General features: G+C 38.6%; 1 protein-coding gene across 1 annotated transcript; it reads right to left on the bottom strand.

The window, feature by feature from the left end:
• Positions 1–10,808: 10,808 nt before the first annotated feature.
• LOC103501619 (calcium-binding protein KRP1-like) lies at positions 10,809–11,464 on the bottom strand. The gene has a single exon (XM_008465230.3). It carries the CDS (start codon positions 11,236–11,238, stop codon positions 10,867–10,869), a length of 372 nt encoding a protein of 123 aa, XP_008463452.1. The 5' UTR covers positions 11,239–11,464; the 3' UTR covers positions 10,809–10,866.
• Positions 11,465–14,698: the final 3,234 nt, after the last annotated feature.

Here is a 14,698-nt window from a genome sequence, read left to right as displayed (position 1 = left end):
TGACTTACGATGTAAGTCTTTGTTTTGTTTTGACCTTATTTTAACCCTATGGCTATACGGTCCTTTATCACTCGTCAGGTATGTCTAAAGCCTTGCTAATGTTAAGATTAAAATTTTGCCTGAATAGACTAGACCTAGAAATAGGAGTGTTAAGTTCTTGTGGTGAAAAGTTTTGTGGTGCATTTTAGGGAGAATGCCGCCACGTAGAGGTGGACGCCGAGGAGGTGGTAGGGGAGGCAGAGGAGCCGGTCGTGGCCAGCCGGAGGAGCAACTTGCTATGTCGGCGGTCGACCCTAACGCACCGGTCACCCAGGCGGATCTCGCCACGATGGAGCAGCGTTATCAAGACATGCTGCAAGCTGCTCTGGCGCCTTTCCTCGCTACCCAACAGAACCAGTCCGCCCCTGTTCAGGCCCAGACCGTCATTCCTCCAGCCTCTGTGGAAGCTCAACCCATGCTAGTTCAACTGTCGGCTGAGGCTAAGCAGTTGAGAGACTTTAGGAAGTATAATCCTAAGACCTTTGACGGATCCATGGACAACCCCACAAAGGCCCAAATGTATTTGACGTCCATAGAGACTATCTTTCGGTACATGAAGTACCCAGAAGACCAGAAGGTACAGTGTCCAGTTTTCTTCCTGGAGGATAGGGGCACCACTTGGTGGGAGACTGCTGAGAGGATGCTGGGGGGCGACGTCAGCAAGATAACCTAGGAGCAGTTCAAGGAGAACTTCTACGCTAAGTTCTTCTCTGCCAACGTGAAGCACGCCAAGCTTCAAGAATTCCTAAACTTGGAGCAAGGCGACATGACCGTGGAGCAGTACGACGCCGAGTTCGACATGCTATCCCGTTTCGCTCTTGATGTGGTAAGGGATAAGTCTGCCAAGACTAAGAAATTCGTTAGAGGTATGAGACTAGACCTTCAGGGCATCGTTCAAGCCCTCCGACCAGCCACTCATGCTGATGCACTACACATAGCACTGGATTTGAGCTTGCATGAGAGAGCTGATTCATCTAAGGTTACCGGCAGAGGGCCAGCCTTAGGACAACAGAGAAAGGTGGAGACGCAGCCTAACGTAATACCGCAGCGAACTCTAAGGTCAAAAGGTGTCTTTCAGAGACACCGACGGGAGCTTGCAGTAGTCGGGAGGACTCTTAGAGAGCTACTCGCTTGTACTACCTATGGGAGAGTCCATGGAGGTCGTTGCTTGGCTGGGAGTGGAGTTTGCTTCAGGTGTAGACAGTCGGGGCACACTGCTGATGCGTGTCCTCGGAAACCCGTTGAGACGACACCGCACCAGCCTTCTGCGGTATAGTGGTGACAGGTACGCTCCCAATCTTGGGACATTATGCTTTTGTACTGTTTGACTCTGGGTCGTCCTACTCGTTTATATCCTCTGTATTCGTTCAGCATGTGGGCTTAGAGGTAGAACCGTTGGGTAGTGTTTTGTCTGTTTCTACTCCATCTGGAGAGGTCCTGTTACCTAAAGAAAAAATAAAGGCACGTCGGGTAGAGATAGCGAATCATGTGTTAGATGTGACCCTACTAGTGTTAGACATGCAGGACTTTGATGTGATTTTAGGCATGGATTGGCTGTCAGATAACCATGCAAACATAGACTGTTTTGGTAAGGAAGTCATCTTTAACCCTCCCTCTGGGCCTAGTTTCAAATTTAGGGGGCAGGCATTGTATGTTTACCCAAGGTCATCTCAGTCATGAAGGCTAGTAAACTACTCAGCCAGGGTACATGGGGCGTTTTGGCAAGCGCAGTAGACACCAGAGAGTCAGAAGTTTCTTTGTCCTCCGAACCAGTAGTAAGGGAGTACCCTGGCGTTTTCCTCGAGAGCTCCCAGGACTTCCGCCTCCTAGGGAGATAGACTTCGCCATTAAATTGGAGCCAGGCACTGCTCCTATCTCGAGGGCTCCTTACAGAATGGCTCCAGCCGAGTTAAAGGAGCTAAAGGTACAACTATAGGAGTTGCTGGACAAGGGTTTCATTCAACCCAGTGTGTCACCTTGGGGAGCCCCAGTGTTGTTTGTGAAGAAGAAGGATGGGTCGATGCGCCTTTGCATTGACTACCGAGAGCTGAACAAGGTGACAGTTAAGAACCGCTACCCTTGCCCAGGATTGATGACTTGTTCGACCAGTTGCAGGGAGCCATTGTCTTTTCCAAGATCGACCTGCGATCAGGCTACCACCAGTTGAAGATCAGGGACAGTGACATTCCTAAGACGGCCTTTCGTTCGAGATACGGACATTACGAGTTCATTGTGATGTCTTTTGGGTTGACTAATGCCCCTGCGGTGTTCATGGACTTGATGAACAGGGTGTTTAAGGACTTCCTAGACTCGTTCGTCATAGTTTTCATTGATGACATCTTGGTTTACTCCAAGACTGAGGCTGAACATGGGGAGCATTTACGCCAAGTTTTGGAGACTCTTCGAGCCAATAGACTATATGCCAAGTTCTCCAAGTGCGAGTTCTGGCTGAAGAAGGTATCTTTCCTTGGACATGTGGTGTCCAGTGAGGGAGTTTCTGTGGATCCAGCAAAGATCGAAGCGGTGACCAACTGGCCTCGACCGTCCACAGTTAGTGAGATTCGAAGTTTTCTGGGATTGGCAGGTTACTACAGGAGGTTCGTGGAAGACTTCTCACGTATAGCCAGCCCGTTGACCCAGTTGACCAGGAAGGGAACCCCTTTTGTCTGGAGCCCAGCATGCGAGAGTAGCTTCAAGGAGCTTAAGCAGAAGCTGGTGACTGCAACAGTCCTGATAGTGCCGGATGGGTCGAAAAGCTTTGTGATCTATAGTGATGCCTCCAAGAAGGGACTGGGCTGTGTTCTGATGCAACAAGGTAAGGTAGTTGCTTATGCCTCCCGTCAGTTGAAGAGTCATGAGCAGAACTACCCTACCCACGACTTAGAGTTGGCAGCTGTAGTCTTTGCACTGAAGATATGGAGGCACTACCTATACGGTGAGAAGATACAGATTTACACTGACCATAAGAGCCTGAAGTACTTCTTCATCCAGAAGGAGTTGAACATGAGGCAAAGAAGGTGGCTCGAGTTGGTGAAAGACTATGACTGCGAGATTTTGTACCACCCAGGTAAAGCAAATGTAGTGGCTGACGCGCTGAGTAGGAAGGTAGCACATTCAGCAACGCTGATCACCAAGCAAACCCCCTTACTCAGAGATTTTGAGAGAGCCGAGATTGCAGTCTCAGTAGGAGAGGTTACCTCACAGTTGGCTCAGTTGTCAGTACAGCCAACCTTGAGACAAAGGATTATCGTTGCTCAGCTGAATGATCCTTACTTGGTCGAGAATCATCGTTTGGTAGAGACAGGGCAAGGTGAGGACTTCTCCATATCCTCTGACGATGGCCTTATGTTTGAGGGACGCCTGTGTGTGCCGGAAGACAGCGCCGTCAAGATAGAGCTTTTGACTGAGGCTCACAGTTCTTCATTTACCATGCTCTCTGGAAGTACGAAGATGTACCAGGACTTAAGGAGTGTCTATTGGTGGAGGAACATGAAAAGGGAAGTGGCAGACTTTGTTAGTAGGTGCTTGGTGTGCCAGCAGGTGAAGGCACCTAGACAGCGTCCAGCCGGGTTGTTGCAACCCTTGAGTGTGCCAGGGTGGAAATGGGGGAGTGTGTCGATGGACTTCATTACGGGACTGCCCAAGACCCTAAAGGGCTATACAGTGATCTGGGTTGTTGTCGACAGACTCACGAAGTCGACCCACTTCGTGCCAGGGAAGTCCACTTACACTGCCAGTAAGTGGGGGCAGTTATATATGACAGAGATTGTAAGACTACATGGAGTACCCGTATCCATCATTTCAGATAGAGATATTCGTTTCACATCGAAGTTCTGTAAAGGACTTCAACTTGCATTAGGTACGAGGTTAGACTTCAGCACGACATTCCACCCTCAGACTGATGGTCAGACAGAGAGATTGAACCAGATTTTGGAAGACATGCTGCGGGCCTACGTGCTAGAGTTTTCGGGAAGTTGGGACTCCCATCTGCATCTGATGGAGTTCGCCTATAATAATAGCTACCAGGCTACTATCGGTATGGCACCGTTTGAGGCTCTGTATGGTAAGTGCTGTAGATCTCCTGTCTGCTGGGGCGAGGTTGGAGAGCAGAGGATGCTAGGTCCCGAGTTAGTTCAGACCACCAATGCAGCCATACAGAAGATCCGAGCTCGTATGCTGACAGCACAAAGCAGACAGAAGAGTTATGCTGATGTGCGACGTAAGGATCTCGAGTTTGAGGTGGGAGACATGGTATTTCTGAAGGTAGCACCCATGAAGGGTGTTTTGAGATTCGAGAAGAAGGGGAAGCTAAGTCCACGCTTCGTAGGGCCGTTTGAGATACTGGAGCGGATTGGCCCCGTGGCGTATCGCTTGGCGTTGCCCCCATCTTTTTCTACAATGCATGATGTATTCCATGTCTCCATGCTGGGGAGGTATGTCATAGACCCGACGCATGTAGTGAACTTCGAGCCACTGCAAATCAGTTAGAACTTGAGCTACGAGGAGCAGCCTATCGAGATCTTGGCAAGGGAAGTCAAGAAGCTCCGTAATCGAGAAATTTCACTGGTCAAAGTTCTTTGGCGGAACCATGAAGTTGAAGAGGCCACGTGGGAGAGAGAAGAGGACATGCGAACCCAGTACCCCGAGCTGTTCGAGGATTAGAACTTTCGAGGACGAAAGTTTTCCAAAGGGGGAAGATTGTAATGCCTCGACAAATTTAATTTCTTTTTATTATTAATGTTAAGTGTGGTTATGAAAAATGCAAATTTTGAGGAACCTTGTCTCTTGATTTGTGATTAATTAAAGTTTGGAGTTTTTATTTTGGTTGGTTTTTAATTGTTTTAATTGGAAATAAATTGGTGAAGTTTTGGTTGTTAATTAAATGATTGGTTGGTTAAGGGAGACATGTGAGGACCTAATTGAGGAAAAGAAGGAAAGAAATTTTCAAAAAAAAGAAGGAGGAAAAAAGGAAATTTTGGTGAGATTTAGGGAAAGAGAGAGAAGATAGAGTAAATGGGTTTAAAAATGTGTTGGGAACCATGTACCAAAAAGGGGAGAAAGTTATTTTTCGGAAAAAAAAGAGAGAGAGAGCAACTAAAGTTTTTCTTGAAACCCTAGCCGTCGACCTCAGCCTCGTCGCGCCTCCGCCTTTGCCTCTGGTTTCAAGCCAAAGCGTTCGAAAGCCGGCCGTAGTTCAAGCCGAAACCCCATCCGCAGCCGTCGCCCGAAGCCGAACCACCCGCGTCACCCTTCTCGACCCGCAGCCGAATCATTCGCAGCCGCTAGCCGTCGCGTGAAGCTTCGTCCCGCCGTGTCAACGAGCAGCACCAGTCGACGGTCGTCAGCCGCACGCCTCCAGCCGTCGAAGCCGAACCCACGTTTCGCCTGTCGCCCGAACCCGAAGCCGACCCGCGTCCGCTCGCTCGCCCGCACACCTTTCCGCGCCCGCGCACGCCCGCCCCGAGTCGCAAGCCGAGCCCGCGCACGCCCATCCCACGCCGTGAGCCGCGCCTGTTTGCACCACGAGTCGTGCCTGTCTGCGCTGCGAGCCGAGCCGATCCCCAGCCTTCAAGCCGAGCCGGTTCCTGCTCCTCCAGCCGAGCCGCCAAGCCTAGTTTGGCTCTTTTCCACCTAATTTTGGGTAAGTTGATTATTTGTTTTGGCTTACCCAGCAAAGACTCAATTTTTGGACCTAAATAATTTAATTTAGACTAAACTAAATTATTATCGTTTACGGAACGTCTTGGACCGAGTGACCTAGGAGTGTTGGAAGTTTTCAGTAGGGGCTCAAGCATTTCAACCTCGACTGTGGGTAAGTCGCCTCTAGTAAGTCTTGGACCAAATATACCCTCTAGGGAAAATTACTAAATTGTGAACTTTTGACCTTTTAGGACTTGCGCCGCTTGGGGAAGCGTGTTGTTACTGTTAGGACTCGTCGAGCAACCCTCCAGGTAAGAGATTTCTACTACTAGCTCTATGTTTAGAACTATGAGACCACATACACCTTCAGTTGTGCATGTTAAGGACTAGACTGTATGACATGTGTAAATAATGAGAGCATGATGCGATTGTTGATATGGTTACATGATCGCATGATATTGTGATGACGTGAATTGTTATGACTGTACGTTGGTTGTTGAGGTGAAAAGTGAGATGATGATTAGTCTGTTATAATTACATGATGATGCTACGTGCATGTATGTTATGGTTAGGGTACTTGTTAGCTTAGCCTATTAGAGTCGTACCTGCATGGGTGTCCTTCGGGATCACCACCTATTTAGGACTGTGTGGTCCGATGGGGCGCCAGTCTAGCATGGATATAGATATGACTCGAGTGACTCGACGGGGTCCTCGCATCCCGATTGTCTTAGTGTTACCCCCAGGTTCACTACAGACCAGCATATCCTAGGTGCTCCCCCGGGACACCGAAGACCAGATTTTCGTTCCTACGGGAGTGCATGTTGCACGTGTTCGGGAACGTGCCAGAGATTGGGTACCATTTACAGGACTCTAATAGGAAGCTAACAGGCACCTAGTGGGACTAGTAGCGGGTCCCTTACTGAGTATTTTATACTCACTCTCTTCATGTCATGTTTTTCAGGTAGAGGCCGAGGTAGGGGCAAAGGCAAGCTGGCGAGCAACCAGAAATGACCGTGGTGAGCCATAGGGATTTCTGCTTCCGCTTACACTTGTTTTTGACGTTCAGTGCCTGAGTTTTATTTTTCTTCGCTATTTACTATTTCATTTCTTTAAAAGTAGATAGGGCCCGAGTAGGACTTTAGTATTTAATTTTATTTTTGCATATTACTTTGATTTGATTTTCATAAATAAATTTCTGAAATTTTATTCGTTTTTATTAAACTTTATGACTTAAACCACGTGTTTTACATTTAGTAATGATTTCGACTCAGTATAAGGAGTTGGGTCTTTACATCTTCTAGTCATTTATAGCAATTGGCTACCCAACTCAAGTTATCGCTACACTGCCCCACAGTTTAAGGGAGGGTGTGAATGTAATTTGAATAAATAAGGAAGATTTAGAACCTATTATTTTGTCATTCCTTACGTGGATGTATATTTTTAAGTATTTAATCACCATCTTCATGTGCAATTGGATATCAATATTAATAAAATATTCAAGCTGATTCCACATTTGTAAATTTGATTAAACCCACTGCCCGACTTAAATTTTATATTTATATTTTTTGCTTTTCTTGCAACAACCCCTAAATTGTAGTATGTTAGGAAATTCAATTTAAAGCCTTAAATTTGGAGAATTGAGTCCATTAGAAACTAATGATTTTATAAATTCAAACTTCAAATCTTTTGTAGTCAACTAATTAAAATCTTAAACTAACAATTTTATTCGTTAAAGTTTGTTCGAAGAAAAAAGGAACGCACGTGTGAAAAGAATGCAGTTGTATATACTTTAATTTATATTTAAAACGAAATTAAAAAAAAAAAAAAAAAAAGTCAAATACATGTTACATACTTTGGCTTGTTTATATTTGTAATTTAAGGTGAAAGAGTAATTGGAAGAAGACTTAGAAATGTGTAGCAAAATTTGAATAATCAGATCTTAAATATGAAAAGTTGTGTATTTGATTTGCCAAAATATTAAATGAGAAAAATCGTTGTCTCCCATTACAGATGTTAAAAAAAAAATGATAGAATTCAAACTAATAGGAGTCGTAACTTTTCTTTGTCATAGTTTTTACAACATTGTTAAAAACAAGGAAATTATGAAACAAAGATTCGCACGAGGGTTTATGGAGTTGAACTTGTGTTTATATTAACTTGTGTTAAATGTGTACACTTGACTTGTAGAAATAGTATAAGTGATATTCTTAAAATTGAAGTCCTGAAACGATGTTCAAAATCAAGTGTTTTAATTTTTAAAATTGTTTTCCAAATTTTGTTTTCAAAATTTTAGCTTGATTTTTTAAAATATAAGTAGAAGGTAGGAAAATTTTCATAAATATAACAAACTACTAAAACATAGTCTAAAAAAAAGTTAGTCATTTCTTAAATATTTCAGGTTTGTCCTTCTCTTATTTTTCTTCTCTCGCTGCGATTTCTTTCAATTGTCTTTCTTATTTTCCTTTTTTGTTACGTCGTTTAGAATTAGGTAACCAAATCTGATTTATTTCTATAGTCTTTCTTCTTTTTCTCTTTTTTCTTCGTTGCGATTTCTTTCCATCATTTTTCTTCATTTCTTTTTCTTTTTTTTACATCGTTTAGATTAGGGTAACCAAATCTAAAATATCGTGTATAAAGAATTTTGAAAAAAATCGTTTAGATTGAAGTAGCCAAATTTAAACGATTGTGTACCAAATTTTGAAAAATAAAATTATTTAGTTTTAGCTACACCAAATGTAAATGTAGCCAAATCTAAACGACTAAATCTAAACATTGTGTAACCAAATATAAAGAATCGTATAACCAAATCTAAACGATTGTGTAACCAAATTAAATGTTCGTATAACCAAATTAAACGATATAATTGAAAAAATAAATCGTTTAGATTTGGGTTCAAATCTAAATGACTAAATTTAAACGATCATGTACCAAACAATAGAAAAATTTAAACAATGTGTACAAAATATATTAAGCACGTTGTTGACGGCATGATTGATGGAATATTTTTTGTATTTTTCATTGTGGGCTTGTAAATTTTTTTCATTTTCGAAATTATTCTATACGGTGTAAATATTTTGCTGATATTATACTTTGATAAAACCCTAGAAAGTATATATAAAAGATCATAAGAACTCATGGTTGTGACAAATGACTAATGTTTTTAAATTTTTTGAAGGTAATGAATTACATTATTAAAATAAATAAATAAAAAAAGAGGGAAAAAAAGAGGAAGAGGAGAATAAGAAGAAGAGATCTCATAGCCTAAGTCGAAGGTACAATTAATGGAGAGAATCATTAAATATAGAAGTTACAAGCCACTTAGAAGCATAGAGAACACATTAGACACCACAATCTAACTTACCACCTAGAAAGACCTATGATAACCCTATAGACACAACGTCACTTTCCAATGTGATAAATAACATACATCATATTACTCTTTAAACCTTACATCACAATTGATTGTCATCACTTTGGTTGAGCTATGAGTTTCCAGTAAGATATACTTTGGACAAGAGCTAGCTTGGCTAAAAGGAAAAAAAAAAAAAAAAAAAAACCAAAAATCAAACATTTATAAGATGAGTTGCTTATTGATATCACTCCAAATGACCAACTTTCATGGTCTAAATGAGCTAGTTCTTAGAAATTTAATGTTTAAATGTGTTTATATGAAAGATATTAAGCTTGGGAGACTCTCGAGACGATTCAAGTGCAAAACAGGCTAAATAAGAGGATTTTAAAGTTAACCAGAGCATCCAACCACAAAAGACAACAAGAGGACAAAAACATATAGAAAAATTTTGGTATTGCAAAGGTGTACCACTACTAGAAAAAGACAATTTCCAATTAAAAAATATCTTTGATTCAAGACGTAGTATTCAATAAATGGTCAATAGATTTTCTGCTAGAAAAAGCATTTGGTTTGTAGTGTAATATACTTTGGATGATGGTTAATATTGGCTATATTATCACACAATGTGTTTTCATGGTTAGTTTTCTAGTTTAAGGTTATGTATATTTGTGAGAGTTGAGTTTAAATGATAATTTCATTTAGATTTCTTACACCGTTAAATTTTGGTTTAATTAGATTTGTGTTTGAGAATGAATGACGCTCAATTCACCAATACATATTTTTTGCTCGCTATCCTCATATTTTGTTTCTGTTCCTTGTTTTAATCACCAAAGTAGCAAAAAGTAGAATCCGTGTATGTTTGAGATATAGCCCATCCATAGATCTTCCATACATGTTCAATTATCAAATTGCATCAGATTACCACTTGTTTTTTACTACATAATTGGTTGAAATAAGTCGGTTGTGTCTTGGCCAATATCAAATGTATGTTTATTTTTTAAATTCAATTATATTATCAAATTGCATCAAATTACCACTTGGTATTTTACTGGATAATTCAACTTATTCTATATTTACTCATTATCTTTATTTACATGCACTTTACGCACCTTCTTTACTTCAGTGCACTTTATTTTCTGAACTTTCTCTATTCGCACAAAACACTTCGTTCTTCGTTGCCGCATTAATTAGGAAATTAAAATTACTTAGTAACAAAGATGTAAGATAGATCTAGTATTGTTACATTTAATTATGTTATCTTATTGAGCTTTTAGCTATTTCTTTAGTGGGGAATTGGATGAAATGGTAAATTCGTGAGGGCTCTTAGATATATATCACGACATTCGTAGCAGTTTCTAGCAAAGTCTATCGATTTTTTGTTTATATTCTTGTTGCTAATGCTGTCTAAGTAGTAGTTGTACCAATTCATAATTATCAATTTTATTTGGTTTTAAAATTTTAGATCGGGAGTATTAAAACGAAGAATAGTAGAGTAGAACCAGGTTTATTATAAACTTAATTTTACCAGGTGGAAAATTTAGTTATCAAACTCGATTTAAATCTTCAGCCTAAACCATCAATTGAGCATAGTTCATCTTAAAGTAAAAAAGGGCCAAGTTTTCCAATCACTCTCTAACCATATATTATCATATATTATTATATTGTAAAGAAGCACCAATCTCAACCTTAAAAGAAAAATTGTTGCAATTTCGAAGATGTTGGGAAAAAAGAGAAAAAAAAATAAACTCAACTAAGTAGAGAGAAACAGAGACTCAAATTTGTTTATGAATTTGGCAGTATATTTCATTAATTCCATCAACAAGAAAAATCACAAATCAAGAAAAAGAATCCCTAAATTCTCGACGAAGACTTTCATGGAAGCAATAACGAGAAGCTTCCATCAATTCAGGACTTAATCTAAACATAAGAACACAAAATTCCATCTGATTAAGAGCGCCATCGCCATTTAAGTCCCCTTCCCTCAACATTCCTCTGAGTTCATCATCACTCAAATCCCCAAGTCCTAAAGCCGCCGCATTCCTCTTCAAGCTCTCGAAATTGATCACTCCCTTCTCTCTATCCATCAGGAGATTGAACCCATTACACAGCTCTCCGATCAGCCCCTCGCCCCCAAGTTTTCCGGCCATCACCGGCAGCCAATCTTGGAATCCAGATTCCGATTGGGGGATGTGGTTGTTGGAAGTCATGGAATTAGGAAAGAGTAAAGAAATTGATAATTAAGGAGAATTGGATTTGGATTGTGAATTTGGAAAGGAATTATATAGAGAAGAAAAAGGTTTGTTGCCGGTTGGGGATTTTTCGGAGAAGGAGAGAAGGGCATAAAAGACAACTAAGGTACAGATAATGAAGGAAGCTTTTGCAGGCGGGGGGGCATGTTCTTGGAAGGTCCTGAGGGTATAAATGTCATTAACTTAGTTGATGGCTTCTGGTTTCTAATTCTATTTAAATTGGTTTTATTTTATTTGAATTTTTCCCCTATATAAAATTTAGTAGAATTATGTTTGAGATAAACTCCTTGGTTTTCTAGAGACCTAGTGGAGTCTTTCCTTCGCGTAGGTTATTGTCAACTAAAGAGTTGGAAGTACTTGCCATTATAATTCACTCCCTCTTTCTCTAGTTTTTTCTTTTCAGTTTGTGAATCATTGACTTGCTTTTTTACTTGGATTTGTGGTTACTTGCATTTTGCCAAAACTCAATTTTCTCTCGACTAAATTAGTATATTTATTTCTATTTGTCTTTTACCTCCATTTTTTATAATTGAGTGACTCCTACGATTGCTTGTAATATAATTCTTCGAATTTCTTTTTCCCATTAAAAAGAATAGGTTGGAATTGAGACTCATTATACTAACCTTGTTTGTCTCTAATATAATTTATTGAAAGTTCTTGATGTATCTTTCTCTTTTATCCGATGTTTAATAGTTTATAATTGACTTTTTTAATCTTTAGGTACCAAATCAAGTATAAAATTTATTTTAGTAAATGGGGAGATTTATACAAAATGCCACAATTTGACGGACAATTTGCAATAAAATGGCTAGAGACAATATATAGGTCGATGAACCTTGGATGATTTGATAAGGGTGAAAGAAAAATACTTGTAAGAGAATTATTCATGCATTGAACTAGAAGTTAAAAGAGACCAAAATATATATAAAAAAAATATGGCCTTTATATGTGTGAAAGAGGATGGAAGTTTGAATCTTTGGGCCTTTTGATCCATGGTACAAATATATAATATCGTATTTGATTGAATTATGTTAAAGTGATCAATGATCCAAAGATTTATATTTATAATTTATTTATTTCTCCAAACATGTATCTGAAATGTTAAAACAATATTTTTTTTCCTACGAAGAAAAAGCAGATTAAATTAAACTACTTCAAGGCCATGTTTGCCAACTGGGAAAGAAAATTGGTGTAATGGTAAACACAATTTTATATATTGATGGATCTAAAATCACAAACATAATTGGATTGCTTTTAATCGTATTTACTTGGAACTTCGAATTTGTCACATTTTACTATTACCGCTATTATTACCATTTGACCTAACACTAACAATAAATGTAGATGTAATCGTAAATATGATAAATAGATAATTTTCATACTACTACTACAATAATGTCCATAACGTTCAAGGTAAATTTCAAATACAATTTGATTGAAATACCTTTCAGATTGTATATTCTAATCACAAATTTGATACATTACAATTAGATATAATCAACTGAAACCACCACTGGTGTTGATGAATTATGTTTGAGGTTTGGTGAACATAGTGTAATTTAAAAGTGAAATATAAGTTAGATAGAAAAAAATGAATTCACATTATTATATTTTGAATGGGTCATGTTTTTGTTTATTTGAAAGAGTCAAAGTTGATGTTGGTCTTTAAAAAAGGGTTGAAGAGAGTGTAAGAGTGGTTGGATTTGGTCTATGCGTGGAGTAGCAATAGCAGTGAGAGGTGACGAGTGTGATGATGCCAACAATCCAAAGTCTCGAGTCAATGAATCGGTTACCCACACACCCATAACATGAACTCCGTCAATTTTTATCACTTAGTTGACCCACCAAATTTTGACTCTTTCAAAAACTAGAAAATTCCTATTCCCAACATAATTTTCTTTTACATTAAATAAAATATAATTGAATCAACTTTTTTTCTAAAAGAAACAAATTAGTTCTCTATTTTCTAATATATATATATTATATTACACACTTTGAATTGTATTAGAGTGTATTATAATTTAGGTAATGTAATATGATATTATTACTTTTCAAAGTTCTATATGAAAATACTAATGTGAAGTCAAAATTGAAGATTTTTCAAAAGTACAAAGGTCCAATTCCAATATTTAAAGTGTATGAATATAAGCAGAATCCATGTGCCAAAATAGTACTTTTAATCATTTGTATCTCGTATATGAATTTATTATATGATAAGTTAATAATCATTACAATAATTAAAATCTTGTTATTTTACTTTTATTATTTATTTTGAAAGTTCAAAATATTCTTTTTCGGTTTGTTTTATTTAAGAACATATAGATTTTTACTGTGATTAAAATGTGTTTGAACTTTTCTTTAGTCTGAAAAATAGATCTTCTCATTTTTCACGCATCATTTAAACTCACTTTAAATTCTTTACGGGTTCATTGAGCTCCTACTAAGTTTCCCTCCTAAGTGTTCCAAGCTCACTCTAAGCACTTTATAGACTTACTATACTTCATTAGGCTCTCTCCCATAAGTTCTCTAAGTTCCATAGGTCTACTGAGCTCTACTAATTACTCTTTTCATGGGTTCTCTAAGCTCTTTTAGACTATTTTTACGTGTTCTCTAAGCTCACTTTATGCTATTCATACATCTACTAAGCTCTACTAGACTCTCTCCATTGGTTCTCTAAACTCACTTTAAACTCTTCATGGGTTATTGAGCTCATACCAGGATCTCATCATATATTGCTTCTTCCATTTTGTTTTCTTTCAACATTTAGTTTTATATATCATATTTATCATTTAACTAGTATATGACATGATATGTGACATTAAGTCATTCCGAGCAACAAACACTTTGTTTTCAGAAGGGAGATAAAAGTAATATCCTTTAGTCTCCTTAGGATATTCAACAAATACACATTTTTTATATTTGGGTGCTAGCTTATCAGAAATCTAATATTTCACATAAGCTTCACAACCCCAAATCATTAGAAAAGACAATCTGAGACACCTACCAGTCCATAGCTCATATATGTGTCTTTTGAACCTATTTTGTCAGAGCCCGGTTCAGTATGAATGTTGCAGTCTCTAATGTATATCTAATAAAGTTCAATTCCTCCTTTTAGATACATCATTCCACTACAGCATACCCGATGGAGTCAATTGTGAGACAATCCCACATTCTCTAAGATAGTCAGTGAATTCTTGACTTGAATACTCACCCTCGATTGGATCGAAGTGTTTTAATATTCTTGTCAAGTTGATTCTGTACTTCGTTCTTGAAAGTTTTGATAAAATTCAAAAGTTTCAGATTTATGTTTCATTAAGTAAACATAACCTTATCTACAGAAATCATCAGTAAATGTGACAAAGTACTGATAACCACCTCTAGTAGGTGAGCTCATCGGTCCACATACATCACTATGTAT

Source organism: Cucumis melo, chromosome 6 (assembly GCF_025177605.1).
Source record: "Cucumis melo cultivar AY chromosome 6, USDA_Cmelo_AY_1.0, whole genome shotgun sequence".
In the NCBI taxonomy this organism is placed as follows: domain Eukaryota; kingdom Viridiplantae; phylum Streptophyta; class Magnoliopsida; order Cucurbitales; family Cucurbitaceae; genus Cucumis; species Cucumis melo.
The sequence above is the reverse complement of the archived record's forward strand: the minus strand, read 5'-3'. Positions and strand labels throughout refer to the sequence as shown.

Coding starts and splice junctions, on each gene's coding strand:
- LOC103501619 (XM_008465230.3), bottom strand. CDS start 11,238: ATGACTTCCAACAACCACATCCCCCAATCGGAATCTGGATTCCAAGAT.